Source organism: Pavona decussata, unplaced genomic scaffold (assembly GCF_977016875.1).
Source record: "Pavona decussata unplaced genomic scaffold, jaPavDecu1.1 SCAFFOLD_193, whole genome shotgun sequence".
NCBI lineage: Eukaryota > Metazoa > Cnidaria > Anthozoa > Scleractinia > Agariciidae > Pavona > Pavona decussata.
The window spans coordinates 550,095-566,777 of NW_028145602.1; the positions used below are offsets into that span (position 1 = coordinate 550,095).

The window sequence follows — 16,683 nt, forward strand, 5'->3', positions numbered from 1 at the left end:
CCATAAAATGACGCCATAAAATGTCCAAAACTTGGCAGTGAAACCACTCGCCTGCGGCTCGTGGTTCCACTTGAGTTTTGAACATTTTTGACGTCATTTTATGGTCTATAAGAGTATAGACCATAGAAAACTGCCGTCGATTTGTTAAATAACCTAACTGTTGATTTGGAAATGGCGGAACCGCCACCTTTTCGGTTACTGACAACCGACGCAAGCTGTCCAAATTTCTTTTCATTTTTCAACCGACGCGACCGGCTGTATTTCCGTTTTCAATCTTTTCAGTTCCCGTCCACAGTATCCCTTTCCAATCCCTTTTATTTAAAAACGACGATGTTTTTACCCGTTTAGGCCTTCCGTCCACACGTAAAAGAACTTAAAAGATTGAAAACAATCTAAAAATGGAGGCTTATTGAAAAACGATGAATTTGAAAATGAGGTCTTACGGTCCTTGTAGTGTTAACTAGTGTGGAAGATAAAAACGAAAGAAAACGGGAGCTTTTTCGAGGACGGTGACGTAGCAACATCGATTTCGATCATTTTCAGGTCTTCTCAATCGTTTATACAGCAACGGGGGGTATGACAACAGGATAACCTGTGTTGGAACTGTCATGTTGAACACCGGACGGTACTGTGAAAGAGAGCCAACACAGGAGACTGTATTACTTGCGCGAATGTAGGAAAGCAAATCTACCCACAGAGATCGGCACCACAGGATATTGTAGTAAGATACGTCCACTCCTCGAAGATGCATCCCCAGGCTGGGGCGGTTTGCCGAAATACCTCTCAGATGAGTTGGAGTCCACACAAAACAGGTGTTTGGACATCATTGGGATACGGCCGAGAACATCCCTCCCGACGTTGGAGGAAAGACGAAAAGTAGCGACAAAGCGTGAATTGGAAAGAATTGTAAATTATGAAAAAGAAACAAATCACATTTTCATTACAAAACCAAATACTAACTACAGCTATAACCTTAGATCAACACCAGGAACAGTAGCAATACCAAGGTCAAGAACCAAAAGACATGCGAACTCCATTATGGCGCGGACCGCAAGATTCCTTTGTTTATAATTGCGTATTTTCAATTTTAGCTCTAATTCTGTAAATCCATTGTATATATATTTTTTAAGATGGATAAATAAATATTGTTATTATTCGAACCTTTTCTGGCATTTGATCGTCTTCAAAACTCTACATTTGGCCAAAACCGCGGCGACAAGACGTTGAGAGGTGGCGAATCTTTTGCCGACCTGGATCAATAAAATACTTGAAATAAAGTATAAAAGGCAAGAATGATCTTCAAAGTAATAAAAAAGAAAGAAAGACGGAAATTAAACAAAAAAGCTGCATACTTAACTATAAACTAAAAAAAAAAAATACGCGCATTGTGTGTGAACAGTGAATGATCAAAAGAGGATACGTGTCAGGACAAAATGAAACATTCTTGTTTTCAAACAAAAACCACATCGAAACTGACGAATACGTGTGACGGTACCTTCAGTGTCTAGCTAGTTTTAAAACAATTTCAAATATCGTCCGCGTTTCTTTCAATGAGGGCTACTAATCAACTCGGCAGCTGGAGAACTGTGTTGCATAAAAAAGTAATATAAATCACTTTTTTGAGAGGTATTTCGCACTGCAGTCGGCTGATTGGGGTCACTGTAAATAAGAGAAAGTAGCAATACAACGGAGCATGAATATTTTTTGGAAAATTTCATCTTGTGGGAGGCTGACTAACTGGCTGTCTACATACTGCATGTAATGTACCTGTAATATACCGCGGCCGGGACTACCAGGGGCGGATCCAGGAATTTTTGATAAGGGGGGTCAATACTTTTATTCAGAAACACTGTTAACACTTTATTGAGGCAAATTATTTATCCCCCACACCTCCGATTCCTCCCCTCCGGCCTCCCCACTCGCGGTTACACGTTATAATCAACCTTGTACATGAATTCTACTCGTAAAGGATGCACCCTTGGAACATCCTGCTTTTGTGCTTGGTAACAAAGGTTGTACAGATATCGCCAATATCAGAAAGCAGAGAAGAGCACACGTTTCTGTGAACACCGGTCAGGCAATACTGCTTTGCGAGCACAGGCGAGCAGACCACTAGAGGGTTATGGTCGTAGGGTACTCCCCCCCCCCCCCCCCCAAATTACATATTTGAATATACCTGGAATTAAAAATCAAAAATTTAAGTGTCAAACAAGTAGTAAAAAGAACCACAAATCTAATGGCTACTGTAGTCAGAGAGGAGGAAGAACCCAAACCCAAACCATTGGACCCTGAACTGCCTCGCGGCAGTCTCAACCACCTCCCGCTTTAGGGTATGGTGTGGAATAACAAGGGTGACGTGACTTCGGTTCTGTTAAAGATTCCAGTAAATATTGGCAAAAATAATGCTCCTTGATGATACAGTCAACTCTCTCTAAGGCGGACACCCTCGGTACCAGATTTACTGTCCGCCTTAGAGAGGTGTCCACCTTAGAAAGAGTTCATGTAAACTGATACACGAACATCAAAACTAAAACCAGTGGTTTATTGCTTTAATTACAGTGTACAATGTAGTCATGACGGGCCGGCTGTGTCTCTTTTAAATATTCCTTACGGAATCCAACACAGTTCATACACACTGAACATTTGTGAATCAACCTTAACAAAACTCGCTTGTGTCGCTTGTTATTTGACAGTACGTGGAGTCGGGGCTCATAACTCCCATTCACTATGAAAAAAACTTTGTAATGCTGCACTGTTGTTGCATTAATCTACACCCGCTATGTCAGTTGTTTCTTGGAACTTGAATCAAGTAGCGTCTCTTGTGAAGTTATAGAAAAAAGATTAAACCGTGAGGGTGGCTACGAGCTTGAAGTCCCATGCAAGTACAAGCTTCAAGGTGTTTCAAAGGTCGTGGCCTGGATAGCAAAGTGCATAGGTAAAGAAAACGAGAAGTTTACAACTGCGGTTGATCTAAACCAAGACGCGAAAAAGCGAAGGAAGGAAAGAAGTGACCCAACTGATTCCATTAAACGGCAGCGCAAATGAGTTGTTGTATAAATGACGGGAAAAGTGACTTTAATATTGTATTAAGACGTATTGTAAGGTCTGGTGTATTTTATTAAAACCACTGTTATCAGATTGCGCTAATTTTTGGGAATTTTGGACCTGTTATAAAATTTCAAAAACATCCGGTGTCCGCTTTGAGAGATTTTTTGAACCAACATGTTGGAAAAAAGTGTCCGCTGTCCGCCTTAGAGAGGTGTCCGCTTAGAAAGAGTTGACTGTATATAACTTCCTCAGCAGAAAAGACCAGAAAACAAAAAAACCTTTACACGCCTCTCGGACTTTCCAGAACAACGCACTAGAGAAAGTACCAAGTTCCGAACTAAATTTGGTTCAGCTTCAAAAATTTTGGTTCCCAAAAACGCAGCTTTTTTTTTTCTCCTAGTGATTCAATTCCAATACTTCCCAATTAGTTTACACTCTCGCCTCACTGAGTGAAGGCGGCTTATGAAGATTGCGTGACTGCTTCACAAAACAAACACTCGATGGTGACGCCGATTTGTAATTATAGCATTAGTCAGAAACTGACATTCAGGACTTTCTTTCCGTTTGACTTGGCGTTGTAACAATGTTTCCGCACAAGATAATCGTGTCTTTCCAAGTTTTGCTATTTTTAATTCCCTTACAAGCAGAGGCTAGCATCACTATTGGTAAGTAAACTTGTAGCTATCTGTAGATTTCACTAGCTGTGGTCTTCAAGTCGGCATTAATAGCTGAGCGTGCGGTGGTTACTGAAAAACAAAGAATTACAAGAACCACGAACGGCAACAACAATAACGGTATAATACCCGACTATTTCAATCTTTTCCGCGGTTTTATTTGCCTCAATTTTTTATCTTGACTGAACTGGCAGTTTCTACTATAGTTTATTATCTCTGTAAACGCAATAACGTATGACGCCGACAGAGGTTTGACAATGAAAGAGTGATTTCATTCTAAGACTATGGCCGTTCAGGATACAATTACGGAAACGCTTTGAACTAACTAGAAATGCCACGAGTTAGAAAGACTCAAAGAGTGAAAAACGTCCTAAGAGTTTCTTCGATCGATTTTACTACATTTATAAGGTCAGTACTGAATTGCATGTTGCTTGATTTCACGTTATGGGAATGCGGAAATCATTTTTAGTTGTTACTATAAAGTAATTCTCGGCTTTATTACTTGAAATGATATTTTCAAATCACCATTTCTTTTATCTGTTGAAAACTATTATGATACTAGAATACAAGTCGGTTATGTTCAAATGGATTTTAAGCGCGCGTAATCATCAGAGGAACGACCATTATGCATTGGAGTGATGCCGTCCCGTGAATGCGATCATTGCTCGGGCAGACCAGGGGGCCACTTAGCTGTCTTTAAATGACAGATATTTTAGTGTAATATAAGGAAGCAAGAAAGTTTTCCTCTTAAAACTGGACTCGCTTTTGTAATTAGCAATAACTCAAACCTCATTTGCATTTAACAATTGACTTCTGTGAATATTACAGGTAAATTTGTTTTAGTGAGTCATCTAACTTTTATACGGCGCTGAGAAAGACTGCGAAATTCCTGTAATTTTTCCAGACCAAGAAACGCTGAATATTTTTCAGGATTTCTGAAGTAAACGGATGATTTACACGCTTGGTTTCAAGAAGGAAGTGTAATTTTCATATAACGTTCAAATTTCTATGGAAACAAGTAATATCTGCGCGGTCGCGTGACGGGTGACCTAACCAATAACATGAACAGGAGACGTATGTCACGCGCGCGAATTTTTAATCCCGCGAAAAAATTACTGTTTTGCGGGATGTGGAGTGAAGTTGTTTTTATTCTAGAAAGACTGGTGTTTCAATTTTTGCCGAACAAAATGATTGTGGTTGATTGTTTTTATTAAAAGTTAAAGTGAGGCCAAAGTTAACTTTTGTCTAATTGGTATGTCGTATTTTTAAGTGTCAAATTTGACCGTAATTCGGGCTAAATTTTCCGCGTAGTGGCAGCGCAAAATCGAATTTGTTGATCGAAACCAGGCAAAGCCATGAGGTGTAGTAGCAGCCGTTTCCTTTCCAATCTTTCCAAACGCGCCCCGCAGAAAGAGAATAATTTTTTTTTTATATGTTTATCCTTTTCGACTTTACCAGCCTCCCGGGCTCTCTAATATTATTCAGAAGGCAGAAGGCAACAATCGATGTCAGGGACGAAATGATTCGATTGCACCTGCTCAGGGGACAGATATAAAAAGCCAATTTCTTCGTTTTGGGGCTTACATCTGCATACTACCGAAAGTTGATTCTAAGGCGAAAATAAGGGTCAGCGAAGTATTTTTTTTTTGTCGTCCCAGTGACCGTTCATTATGTGGTCTGGCATCTCTTTTCAATATTACCTCCTTGAAGATAGTTAGTGGCAAACTTCTCGTCTTTGATGGATGAACCAATGTTCCAGTTCGGTGAGGCCGTCCAATGCCTGGGACTGAGATTAATGTACCAACCTTGTTCCCAGGACTTTTCCCAGGAAAGCCCTTGGAAGAGGTTGTTAACACTTTCACTCCCAGGAGTGATCAATATGTAATTTCTCCTTACATCATTACATTATCTACCAGACGGGTGATGAGAATGAAAAGGTCATCAACTAGGTGACATTGTTTGATGTAACACTAAATTCCATAAACTAACTTTAAGAATAAATGCATACCAGTCAGTCAGGAGAATTAACATTCAGATCATTGGAGTGAAATGGTTCATGTACCAACCTGAGCAACCCTGAGCGGGACGGACATATGTGGAAAAATGCCCTATCAATGCCCAGGGCACGGGAACGGTGCATAAATGTCCATGGCCTGTACATCTATCGAAACGTTTTCTCGTACTGGCACAATTTTGTTGGCGGGGCTGTGCGCACCAGTGGTCAAACTCAACCTTCGCGTGAATCGACATCGCCAGCATTCTCGTCCATTCTCTCCTGTACATTAATCCTAGGCTCTATAAACATCTACTACATCTTCTAATATTCAATAAAGCTCAGTGTCATTTCCTTGTTTACTTTAAAGTAGTTGGTGGTCAACTAGAAAGCCTTTGCTACTTTGACCACCACACACATTTTATAATTTGTACTGTATTTATTTTTATCTTGTAATTATCTGTTGTAATACTTTACTTTCTATGTTAATGTTGTGTAAATGGTTTGAAATAAATGAACCTTAAACCTTGAACGTTGTCTCCCAATCTCGTCCCCAGAGCCTTCGTTGTCCTTGTGCTGACCAAAAAAAAAGCGGGCTCTGGGGACGAGATTGCTTGTCTCCCTTAGCTAGGCGGCACGTTCTCAGTAGTGCGCTGGAGCCGCCGGCTATCTGAGTAAGCTAATATACCTTGGGGATTACAGAAGCCGGTACGAGAAATAGAAATTGTTTCTACATTTCCTTTTAATTGTTGATTTGTTTTTGCATAAATCGCTAATTCAACAACCACAGTCGCCTCCAATTCAACAGCTGATTCAACTGGGTCCACTTTCATCCCGTTTGTTTCCTCAACAACCACAGTTGCTGTCACAAATACAAGCGCTGTTGCTGTCACAAGCACAAGCGCTGTTGCTGTACTCTCAAACACAAGCGCTGTTCAGGCTACACACGTACGCTCATCAACAGCCGTGAATGTGCCCTCTACATCAGGTAAGCAAGCATTTCTTCACCACTCATCCAGATCTTTTAAGTTTATATTCCAAATTCTGGAAACTGTTCCGTAAAGCGTAAAACATTTTCCCATGTGGCGGAAAGATGTATAGCTCGATCCCTAAATCCTTGAAAAACATATCTCCATCCTTGTGATTGAAGCCAAACTAAGCCTTTCGTACCCGAATCACCCTCTTTGATTCCTAGTCCCACCTCTTTGAGTGGTGACTCTATGTAGCTTGCTTCGACCCTGCAACAAAAATGTATTTACGGACTCGTACACTGAGAAACAGTCCAAACAAGTAAGCTGGTAAATGGTGTGAAATATCTTGAGCATATCAGAAGATGAAAACGACGTTTATCGGGGCGACTGCCAGGCCAAACAGCGTGGCGGGAAACGTGGTACAAATACTGCCGCGTGCATGTGGCGAGCGCGTGTTCTCCGCGAAATGGCCAATTCCTAGAGGCGCATATCTTTAATGGCCTCATTTCCTTGAATGATCAATTATTAATCATTATCTCCCCTCAGTTCCAGTTACCTTACCCCCCACGTCGCCGCCACCAGCTGAGGGGGCTCTGCAGGCAGTGGTGTTGACTGTGGCTGGAATGACTATAAGTGAGGTGAGTGACACATGTCAATCTCGTAGCCGGCTGGGGTTTAGCCTCAGCTGTACTTCTGCCAACTCCCTGAGTGCGATTTAGTCTCGTTTTTGGAACCTTAAAACTCTTTGGATCAGTTGAGAGGACATTTTCTGTGAGCAGAGTGGAGGGTCAGGGTATGCTGACATCTGTAAATTGTCAGATAACGATATTAATAATAGTGATAGAATAAGATTTATACCGCGCAGTTTCTATAAAAAGATTCAGCTACGCCTATGTTAAACGAAAATTCCGTCATTCAATTGCGGAACGTAAAGGAATATCTCACAAGTAGCATGGATAAGATCATACGGACTGAAGAAAGTCGTTTGTGCGGAGCGGTGCTTTGACGTACAATCCATGTCTCAAACGTCCCTTCCGTCCCGTCTCTTTCAGTTTGAAGGGAACAAAAGCAGCTTTCTTAGCGCTGTAAAGACATATGTGGAAACCTACTGTGCCGGAGAACGAGAATGCGAAGAAGTGACAAGTCGAAAGAGGTAAAACTTATTACCGGTAGGAAAATCTTGTTTTTATACAAACCTACGCATGCTTTGATCACCTTTGATTTACCGTATTTGTTATCACCTTTGCCCTACCTTTGAACAGACTCAAAGGTGTACTACCTTTGACTATAAAGCCTTTGAAAGAGGTGAGTAGCGAATCTGCCACTAACCTGTTTGTCTACTTGGATACAGCATCAGCATAACTAGACTGCGAGCAGTCATACTTTTTTCCCCAGATCGCGCGCCCAAAGTGACGGTAAAATTATGGAAAATAGAAAAGTGAACGAGGGGGGATTGCGGGTTTCTCGAGACTCGCGGCTTCGGCGCTCGCTAGATCCATCGCGCGGGCTACAGGAGAAGAAAGAGAAGAAGTAGAAGTGTAACGTAAGTAACACTTATTTTTAATTCTTTTTACCAGACGATCAACAACCGTCGAGCAAGTGTACATTGTACCAGGGTACCCAAAGGAAAGTTCCACCTCAGGCGACCTATTGGTAGCAATATTCGTGTCAACTGGGGAAAACAAATTCTTATCAAAACACGTTCTCCTGACCATCGTTCAAGAGTTCCGAGGAAACCTGAGCCGTGTGCTGGGTAAGGAGATCACGGGCGAGGGTCGACTCCACATTGATGAAGTCAATACAACACCATCCAGCAGCGGCTTCTTTGGAAAGACCAAAATATTGTTAATCTTCCTCGGGGCTTTCGCTGGTGTCTTGGTTATTTTGGCAGTGTGTGTTTGTGTGACTTGCTGGTAAGAGTGCAAATATCATATAAATATACCAGTACAGTTCGAGTGGCGATCAACCTATGTGTTAGCCCCAGGAAGGGGGTACCGGCTCCCTTGTATGGGTTATGCGGGGATGTGCCGCTGGATAGAGTATGGTTTTTGGCCCCTCTGCCCTGAACAGGGTATGTAAAAGCGAGTCTGTCCTAATCCAGGTCTGGCCAGGATCCGTCCTAGATAGAGTACGGCTGCAAGACTGTCGTCGAGTATTTAGCAATAAGAGATCAGAGACATTTGTCTGCATTTATTTAGCAGGTCTTCATACATTAGATCATTTTCAGGACTAGATATAAGCGCTATTGAGTTCAGTATCAAAATGGAGTCTTAAAATAGAGGGCGTTGTCCTACCCAGGGTAGGTATTTAAGATTACTTTTGTCCTAAACAGGGTCAGGCTTTCAATCTTCTAGCGGCACCCCTATACCAAGATATGGATCAGGTATCCCCCCCCCGCGGCACCCTTCGGGTGTGTCAGCTATACCTACTAACGCCAAACGCACACTCCCGCCAATTAAGGGATCAGGGAGTATTCCTTCTTTTCCCCGATTTCAACTAAACTAAGCGAGAAACTTGGCGATTTCTGTTTTTTTATTTTTTTTTTAAAGAGAAAATAGAAAATAGAAGATAAATAACCTCCCAAATCACTAAATTAAGTCGTCTTTAAAATGTCCTGCAGTGATGGTAGTCCAGTTCAGCAGTCAAGACTGAATTTTCAAAGTTCTTAAGCCTGCGTAGCTAGCGGTTTCGTTGGGGTTTGGTGGCCCGCGTCAGAGCCGCGAAAAAGGCGCTCATTATCGCGGCCCTACCGCGGGCCACCAAACCCCCCCAAAAACCCGCCATCTTCGCAGGCTAAGAAATTTCTACTCTAATCTGATGTAGAGATGACCAAGAACTGATAACAAATCACCTTACCTTGTGAATTGTTTGCCTTGTAGGATCGGCCGTAAAGATAAGCAGGAGAACGAAGTTAGGCCCCTGACGACAAGTAACTTAGAGCTCGTTGAAAATCAAGTCAATCAGGGTGGACGGAGCTAGAGAGTCGGACAGCAATGAGCAATCCCGTGATGCACGCAAAGCTGTGTCTTAGAAAAGTCGCGTTCTTTATACAAAGTGTAGACTGTTGTAATATTTGTAGATAAATCTACTATAAATTTGTAAATTATATAGCTCAAAGGCGAGTTCAACAAACATTTTAATTACAGTTAGAGCATACATGGTATAGGGTGTGCTAAGCTAAACGAGTAGATTTTCAGACCCAAAACTGAGGCGTCCTTAATCAGTTTTTAAGAGCTTCATTTGTTTAAATATACACACATATGTTTTCTCAAATGGTTGCGAAGCATCTACATCAAGATGACACAAGCTGGAAAAAAAAAACGGACGGTGTAACATACCTAATACCTTAAATTCATCATCATAAAGTTATCATTTCATTATTTGTGCAGGTTTGCATCGTAAATTATTCCACTGTTATTATCTTATTAGTTAACTTTGCCGGAGCCGCAGATCGACTCTGGAGTTTCGAACCTTTCTTTTCGTGTAATTTTGTTGCCGTTAACAAATGATGTACTTCTTAATTCCCATCTGGAGATTGAGCATAGTAAGCAAGGCATTCTAGATTAAGTACGTAGACCAAAGATTGCGTGGTTAGCTCGCTGAACTGTCAGTTATAGTATGTCTTCATTGCTTTGATTTGGATAAACTCCAATCTCGTATCTAGAGTCCTCAGGCTTTTTGGCCAGTGGTTGGTATCCAGGAGTGACTCTGGGGTACTGGAATTTCATTAACGCAGGATTTCTGCGGTAAAACAGTGCAAGCCGTTGCGGAGCAGCCAATCAAAAATTGTAATTTTTTTTCGAGTTCTCCAGAGTCTTCCCTGGCGACCAATTGCTGGCCAAAGAGTCTGAGAACTCTGGTTTCGAGATTGGATGAACTCTGTTCGTGTAATGGTTCAACAATCCCGTGGTGTTTTGAGAAACTGATCTTGAATGAGGTTCCCGTATGTTTCAGTGCGCTGGGTCTCTGGGGTATGCTTTTGATACTGGAGTTCATTGCAGTCTTTTCCATTTTTTCTGCCGGTCAGATGTGTTTTCCTTTGGTTTTGGTACATAACACTCGCAAAAGTAAAGTACTATGCAACAACAAAATAAGCTTTTTTCCTAAATAAAAGTGTATATGGAATGTTATAGTGTGAAGCGTTGTACTATTAACGTGATTTTACAATCTTTTTTCCCGTGTATCAAGCGCGTGAGTTTATCAGTGTATATGGCGATGTCGGGGACGTGCAAAGCCTGGTTCGTGGGAGGGGGCAATTTTTCCCTCCTATCTCCACGCATGGACTCCTCGCGTTTCCTCGACCGACATCGCACTGGTGAATTAAAAAAATATATGTATAATATTTTGAACGAAAGATCAGCGATGAAAGAGTCACATGACGTTTCGATGACTTCATGCCGTCATTTTCAAAATTGCGTATTCAGGGTTATAAAAAAATAAGCGTGAAAATGTGAACGAATACAAAGGAGAAAATTTGCCTCCAAGGAAAAGTCTTATGAACTCGTTTTACTTCAATGTGTTTAACTTTCGCTCAGCTGGCTAGATGCTTGTTCATGAAATCAATCATTCTTCCTACAGACACCTCGGCAATCGTTTTGTTATAATTGCTACTGTGTGGATTGGTGAAAGCATGGCCCGCATCGTATTCATAAAACTCGTAATCCACGCCCCCGGCATCCAGCTGTTGCCTCAGCTCTCCATACTTTTGCGGATTGGCTGTGTTAGACACGTCTAGTTTACCAAAATGGCACTGCACAGGAATCTTTATTGTGGACACGTTAGCGAGCGAGGCAGGCGGAATCCCGTAGAATGGGGCAGCCGCGGAGATCTCTGGGACCAGGGCGGCAGCGGCTAGAGACAGGGATCCGCCCATGCAAAACCCGGTTATGCCAACTTTTTTGCAGCCTGATTTGAGAAGAAACTGAGCTGCTCCTTTGATGTCTTGTACAGCACCTGTGTTTATGAAATAAAAAATTATGATTTAAAATCGGCGAGTTGCCGATAGCATGAATCAGTGTTCATCCGCGGAGCTGAGACAGTATCAGCATATAGTGTCTGTCCCGCGAAATTGTACGCTAACAAAAACTTCCCATTTGTTCATCCAATTCAAAAGCAAGCAAGTTTTCATGGCATTTCTGTGTTGTTCATTCGTCTTTTTCAACCTTTAGAAAGGTCAAATTGGTGAGCTGTAAATGCCAGTTTCAGTAACTTTCTGTGAACAATCTACAGAAAAACACGGCTTGAACGGGATTCGAACCCATGACCCCTGCGATGTCGGTGCAGTGCTCTACCAACTGAGCTATCAAGCCAACTGGAAGCTGGTCATATTGTGATTTCGTGGTATACCCGTGAAGAAGAAATAAATGAATATAAATATATGAAACATATATTTTGAACTGGGGATGAAAGCCGGGTAAATAGAAGAAAGATCCTCGCAGTCATTTACGCGACTCGAACCCGTGACCTCGATGATGCGGATGCAGTGCTCTACCAATTGAGCTATCAAGCCAACTGGAAGGTGGTCATTTTGTGAATTCGTAATGTGCCCTAGCGGTGATGAGATGGAACAGTGGAATATATGAAATTCATACATTTAAACTGCGGGTAAAAGGATGAATAAGTGAATGATCATCGCAGTTGTTGGAGGTAGCCTGGTCGAGTGGTTAGGGCGACGGACTTAAAATCCGGAGGTCCCGGGTTCAAGTCCCGCTCTGACCACTAGCTGGGGTTGTTTCTCGGTAGCTCCTCGGCGGCGCTTGTAAATAGCCACCTGGTCTGCCTCCTGCCAGTTGGGATTTTTAACCATGTTATTTTCAATTTGTATTATTTCTTTATAAAGTTTAATGCTCGGCCCCACTAGCACTTGTGCTATAAACACTGCCGAGGGTAAATAAAAGGTTATTTATTTATTTATTTATTATTTATTTAGTTATGTACCTGCGAGATAGCCTACGCGTTCCTAAACTCGTGCATTTTCGACATTCCTGAACCGACTGAGACCCGGGTACGAGATAAACGCGGGGGGGAGGGGGGGGGGGGGGTGTTTGGCTTCTTTTTATAAGGTGACAACGGTGCGCGAACATCCTGCGTGTCAATGCTTTTTCTCGCGCGTTCACAGGCTCTTTTTATGCTCACCAATGTTCGGCTCAGTGGTACCGGTTATGTAATCATGACCAAATCATTTATCTAAAGTAAACCTTCACAAGTAATGGTAGCCGAAACAACCTGGACACTCAACTTATAAATCCGTTACAAAAGTTCAGCGGATAAAGACTGATAGAAGTTGATAACTTCAATTCATAGTAAGCTTTGTGTACAACCCACCTTGATAATCCAAGTTTCTGACCAAATGAAGCGCTTCTGTAGTGTTCTTAGCCACCTTCCCCCTGTACAGATCAGGTACCATGGTCACAAACTTGCCCAGTTCACCTATGTGTCTCGCTTGCTCCTTAATTTGCTCGTTCATGCCCCACCATTCTTGAACAACAATCAGGCATTTGCTCGGTGCTCGCATGCCTCCGTTGAGCGATCCAGGACAGTCGCCGAGCGGATTCGATGAAGCGAAGCTCACTGGTGCCTTCTGAACGTAAACCGAGTCAAATCTCGTATGCAGGTTCAGAAGAACTGTTAGAAATCCGGGCAGCTCGTCAAAAAGCAACATTTTCTTACGTTTCTTGATAGTTGTGTATTTGCATGCGATATTGCCAATGAACCATCTCAGTGATGCGTGACCTGCTGTTGAAAGTGACTCAGCACTTGATAATTTGCGTTCAGGTCACGCTTGAGTCGCTGTCATTTTCCTTGGGCATCCATCCTGAACTATCTATTGTTGGTGCTGTCCGCGATTTCACCTTCCGGCCCTGCAGAGTATCCGGGGTAATAAATCCAATGTCTTAAGATTAGGGGTGCTACGCATGGATCCCTGTACCTCTTCAATAGGTGAATATGTATGCAGTTCAATGTGAGAAAAGGCCCGCCTTTATTAATCCCATTCCAGACATCAGTCAAAGCTGAGAAGTAGCAGTTAAGCGGTAATCTTCATGAGATAGCCACACAATCTGAGACTGTCAAAGAATCCATGCTAGAAAGTGATAAAGCAAGAGTGAAGTAGGACAGAGCCTGAGAGAACCACTTCTTGCCCGCTTAAGGGAGGTGTCCAAGGATGTCTGCCTCAAGGAGGACTTTGTCTTTTACAAAGACCTTTCTAAGACAAAAAAGAGTGGACAGAGTTACAGAGGAGTCTGTCTTAGGCGGGCGCAAAACATTCTAAAATTGTTACAAACTGGACGTCCAGCATTTGTTCGTTAGTTACGCTGAAAGCGCGGTTAGCCTAAATACAATGTAAGTCAAACATAATCCAACAGCGAGATGCTCAACGTTCAACCTCGTTAACGCGGTTGCCAAACATCGTGAGATCAACAAATGTTGCACAACAATTGGAAAGTTTAGCCCAGGTTTAAAGTGGTGTACATGTCCGTCTGCCTTACAGAGGGGCCGGCCTGTTTCTTCGTCTTAGAGAGGTCTGTCAGACCAAGGGGTTATTTCTTAGGTGTCTGAGACGGGTGTTTCCAGGTGTCTCTCTCAGTTCATTTTTCGTTACAAAGGTGCCTATGTGTGCGTTGTCTGATTGCAAGGCCTATGTGTTAGAGAAGTGTCAGTCCTACAGTCGTGTCCGTCTTCGGCAATTATTTTAAAAGTCATGTCCATCTTGAGAGGTCAAAGAGGGGTCTCTCTCCCTCAGGGAGTTTAATGTCTAAGATCAGAATGGTTTCAGCGAGGTTTTTGCAGCCTCGTTCTGAGGTCTGATCGCGCGAGCCGAGCTGCCTGTTTGAGGCTTGAGACCGAGTGCGCTCAGCTCAATGGGTTAAACGGCTCATGTTGGGCCGCTTGCCAAGGACGACTGCGTATGTGGCTGTAGTTCCAGTATTGCTTCTCTGAGACATTCAACTCTTTCGGCGACTGAAACACGGCAGGCAACAACACTTGGTATTCCGCAACGGGACAAGCCCGTCACAGCAGGTATATATGCATGTTGCAAGTGTATAAACAACGGAAAATATACAGCTATTTCAATCCGCCGTACGGAAAAAGATGGCGCCGCGCGCAGAATTCTGGGTAGATCGACCAAATCACGTCAAAGTCATGTCAACAAACATGGCCGCGGGTCACGAAAGTTCGTGCGTTGACCTGGACGAAAATGAAATTTACGGTGCGAAATTAACGAAAGACGTCGATTTTTTAAGTAAAGCAGAAGCCATAAGATGGTTAAAGTGCAGGGGATCCAGAAACTTGAGCGACCTCACTTTGAAAGAGTTAAAAACCAAGTAAGTCTTTAAAGGGCTTCGCAACTTTGTTTCATTATTTATACATCGACGATTATGCACGCAATGTTTACATTTCAATTTGACAAGGTTTTTTCGTATTTATCATCAAAAGAATTCAGATGTACATCAAATATGGTTGGGATAAGAGGCTGTTGGTGGACCCAGAGGGTAAAGTGTCTGAACAAAAAAGAAAACAAAGTCAAAGCGACGCTGAAATTCTGACGCAAACACTGCTCGATGGCGAGGGAATCCCCGCGGACAAGTGGACGACCTCGTTGAAAGGCATCCCTAGCCTAACTCATGCAGCTGTTGAAGATTTTTTCAAACAAACAAACGACAAAAGGCATGTAACGGAGGGCTATGCGTTTTCAAAGACTAAAAAATTCGAGACTTCTGGAAAACAAATGAGAATTAATTTGCTGCCAGGACATGACATGTTTTTGCTGGAGGGACACACCAGGCCGGCCATGAAGCAAGCGAAGGGGATTTCAAAGGGAAAAGGGACTTATTCTTGCTCGATTCTATTCAACAAGGAGACAGGCAGAATTGTCGCAGCTAAGGACAAGTCATGTGCTGCTGGCAAGCGCGGCTTCTGTAAACACATAGCGGCTCTGGCGTATAAGCTGGTAGAAGCAAAAATGTCTGGAGCGAAAGACCTACCGAAGCCTGTTAGCTGCACCGATGTACGCCAGCAGTGGGGAGTACCGTCAATAAAAGCTCATCAAGACCCGGAAAAAGAAGTGATGAAGCGAAAGCCATTACAAGAGATTGTATTTGAGAAGCATGTCCTCAGTCGAGATAATGCAGGAGGCAGAAAACGCAAATTACCTGCCGAAGTAAATATCCTTTACAGCTCACGGCCCAGAGGCGAACCGGAAGTAGACCAACAATGTGTTGACATGCTGCGCGAGGAACTAACCAGATCAAAATATCAGCGCTTTGTTTCCAAATCCCTCTTCCTCCGTTCTGAAGAGAAGTCCAGTCCTGGCCCATCATCTGATCCATCATCTGACATTCACAAAGAAAACAGCACATCCGAGCCGAGAATACAAGCTTTTCCACAGCAGCGATCAGAGAGCTGGTTCCGTGATCGAATCGGGAAAGTGACATCTTCAAAAGCACCGGCATTGATTGGACTGTATGGGAAAAAAGAATTTGTGGAAACTTGGAGCTGTGTTATCAACAAAAAACAAGAGCCACCCAAAAACTTCCAAAATTTCCAAAGAGGAATTAAATTTGAATCCTCGGCTGTTAATTGTTTCAAGACCGATAGTGGTGCAAATGTGATGGAATGTGGGATGTTCCCACTTGAATCGGACAGCCGGTTTGGTGCATCACCAGATGGGACATTTCAGGGGGAGTCGTGCAAGAGATTGATCGATGTGAAGAATGGGAACAACATCAAACTATCTGGACTGTGTTTACTGGAAGTAAAGACCCGTGCTGAAGGATGTGAAGAGCCACTGGAGTCGATCAGCGGCACCCACGTGTGTCAAGTTCATCTACAGCAAGTGTGTGCAAAAGGAAATCATGGAATCCTTCAGTCATTTGTTCCCGAATTAAACAAATCTAGGTATTTCTTAATTAAAAACAATACCAGTTTTGTTAATGTTTTTATCCGAGTTTGCTGTGCAATTCTGGACAACAAGCCCTTATCAAGATCTGATGTTAAA

At 42.7% G+C, this 16,683-nt stretch overlaps 2 protein-coding genes and 1 non-coding gene across 5 annotated transcripts; 1 reads left to right on the plus strand and 2 right to left on the minus strand.

Annotated features, from left to right (window-relative positions):
- The first annotated feature begins 3,563 nt into the window (after positions 1-3,563).
- On the plus strand, positions 3,564-10,816 carry LOC146461888 (uncharacterized). 3 transcript variants are annotated; one of them, XM_085086266.1, is made up of 6 exons: positions 3,564-3,713; positions 6,500-6,703; positions 7,233-7,324; positions 7,739-7,839; positions 8,264-8,599; positions 9,566-10,816. In XM_085086266.1, the coding sequence occupies exons 1-6, from the start codon at positions 3,632-3,634 to the stop codon at positions 9,663-9,665; spliced, it is 915 nt and encodes a 304-aa protein (XP_084942392.1). In that variant the 5' UTR covers positions 3,564-3,631; the 3' UTR covers positions 9,666-10,816. The 3 variants fall into 3 exon arrangements, with proteins under 3 accessions (XP_084942392.1, XP_084942393.1, XP_084942394.1); XM_085086267.1 differs by having other exon boundaries at positions 6,506-6,703; XM_085086268.1 differs by having other exon boundaries at positions 6,524-6,703.
- Positions 9,807-13,424, minus strand: LOC146461889 (uncharacterized). Its single transcript, XM_085086269.1, has 2 exons — positions 13,011-13,424; positions 9,807-11,639 (listed from the first exon to the last, which is right to left on the minus strand). Exons 1-2 carry the CDS (start codon positions 13,345-13,347, stop codon positions 11,218-11,220), a joined length of 759 nt encoding a protein of 252 aa, XP_084942395.1. The 5' UTR covers positions 13,348-13,424; the 3' UTR covers positions 9,807-11,217.
- On the minus strand, positions 11,923-11,995 carry Trnav-gac (transfer RNA valine (anticodon GAC)). The gene has a single exon. It is a non-coding gene; the product is annotated as a tRNA-Val (tRNA).
- Positions 13,425-16,683: the final 3,259 nt, after the last annotated feature.

Bases quoted from the DNA above. Each gene is read 5' to 3' on its own strand.
- LOC146461889 (XM_085086269.1), bottom strand. From the start codon at position 13,347: ATGTTGCTTTTTGACGAGCTGCCCGGATTTCTAACAGTTCTTCTGAAC. The intron at 11,640-13,010 runs GTGGGTTGTACA...TCATAAACACAG, and splicing joins CAGAAACTTGGATTATCAAG to GTGCTGTACAAGACATCAAA.
- LOC146461888 (XM_085086266.1), top strand. From the start codon at position 3,632: ATGTTTCCGCACAAGATAATCGTGTCTTTCCAAGTTTTGCTATTTTTA. The intron at 6,704-7,232 runs GTAAGCAAGCAT...ATCTCCCCTCAG, and splicing joins GAATGTGCCCTCTACATCAG to TTCCAGTTACCTTACCCCCC. The intron at 8,600-9,565 runs GTAAGAGTGCAA...TTTGCCTTGTAG, and splicing joins TGTGTTTGTGTGACTTGCTG to GATCGGCCGTAAAGATAAGC.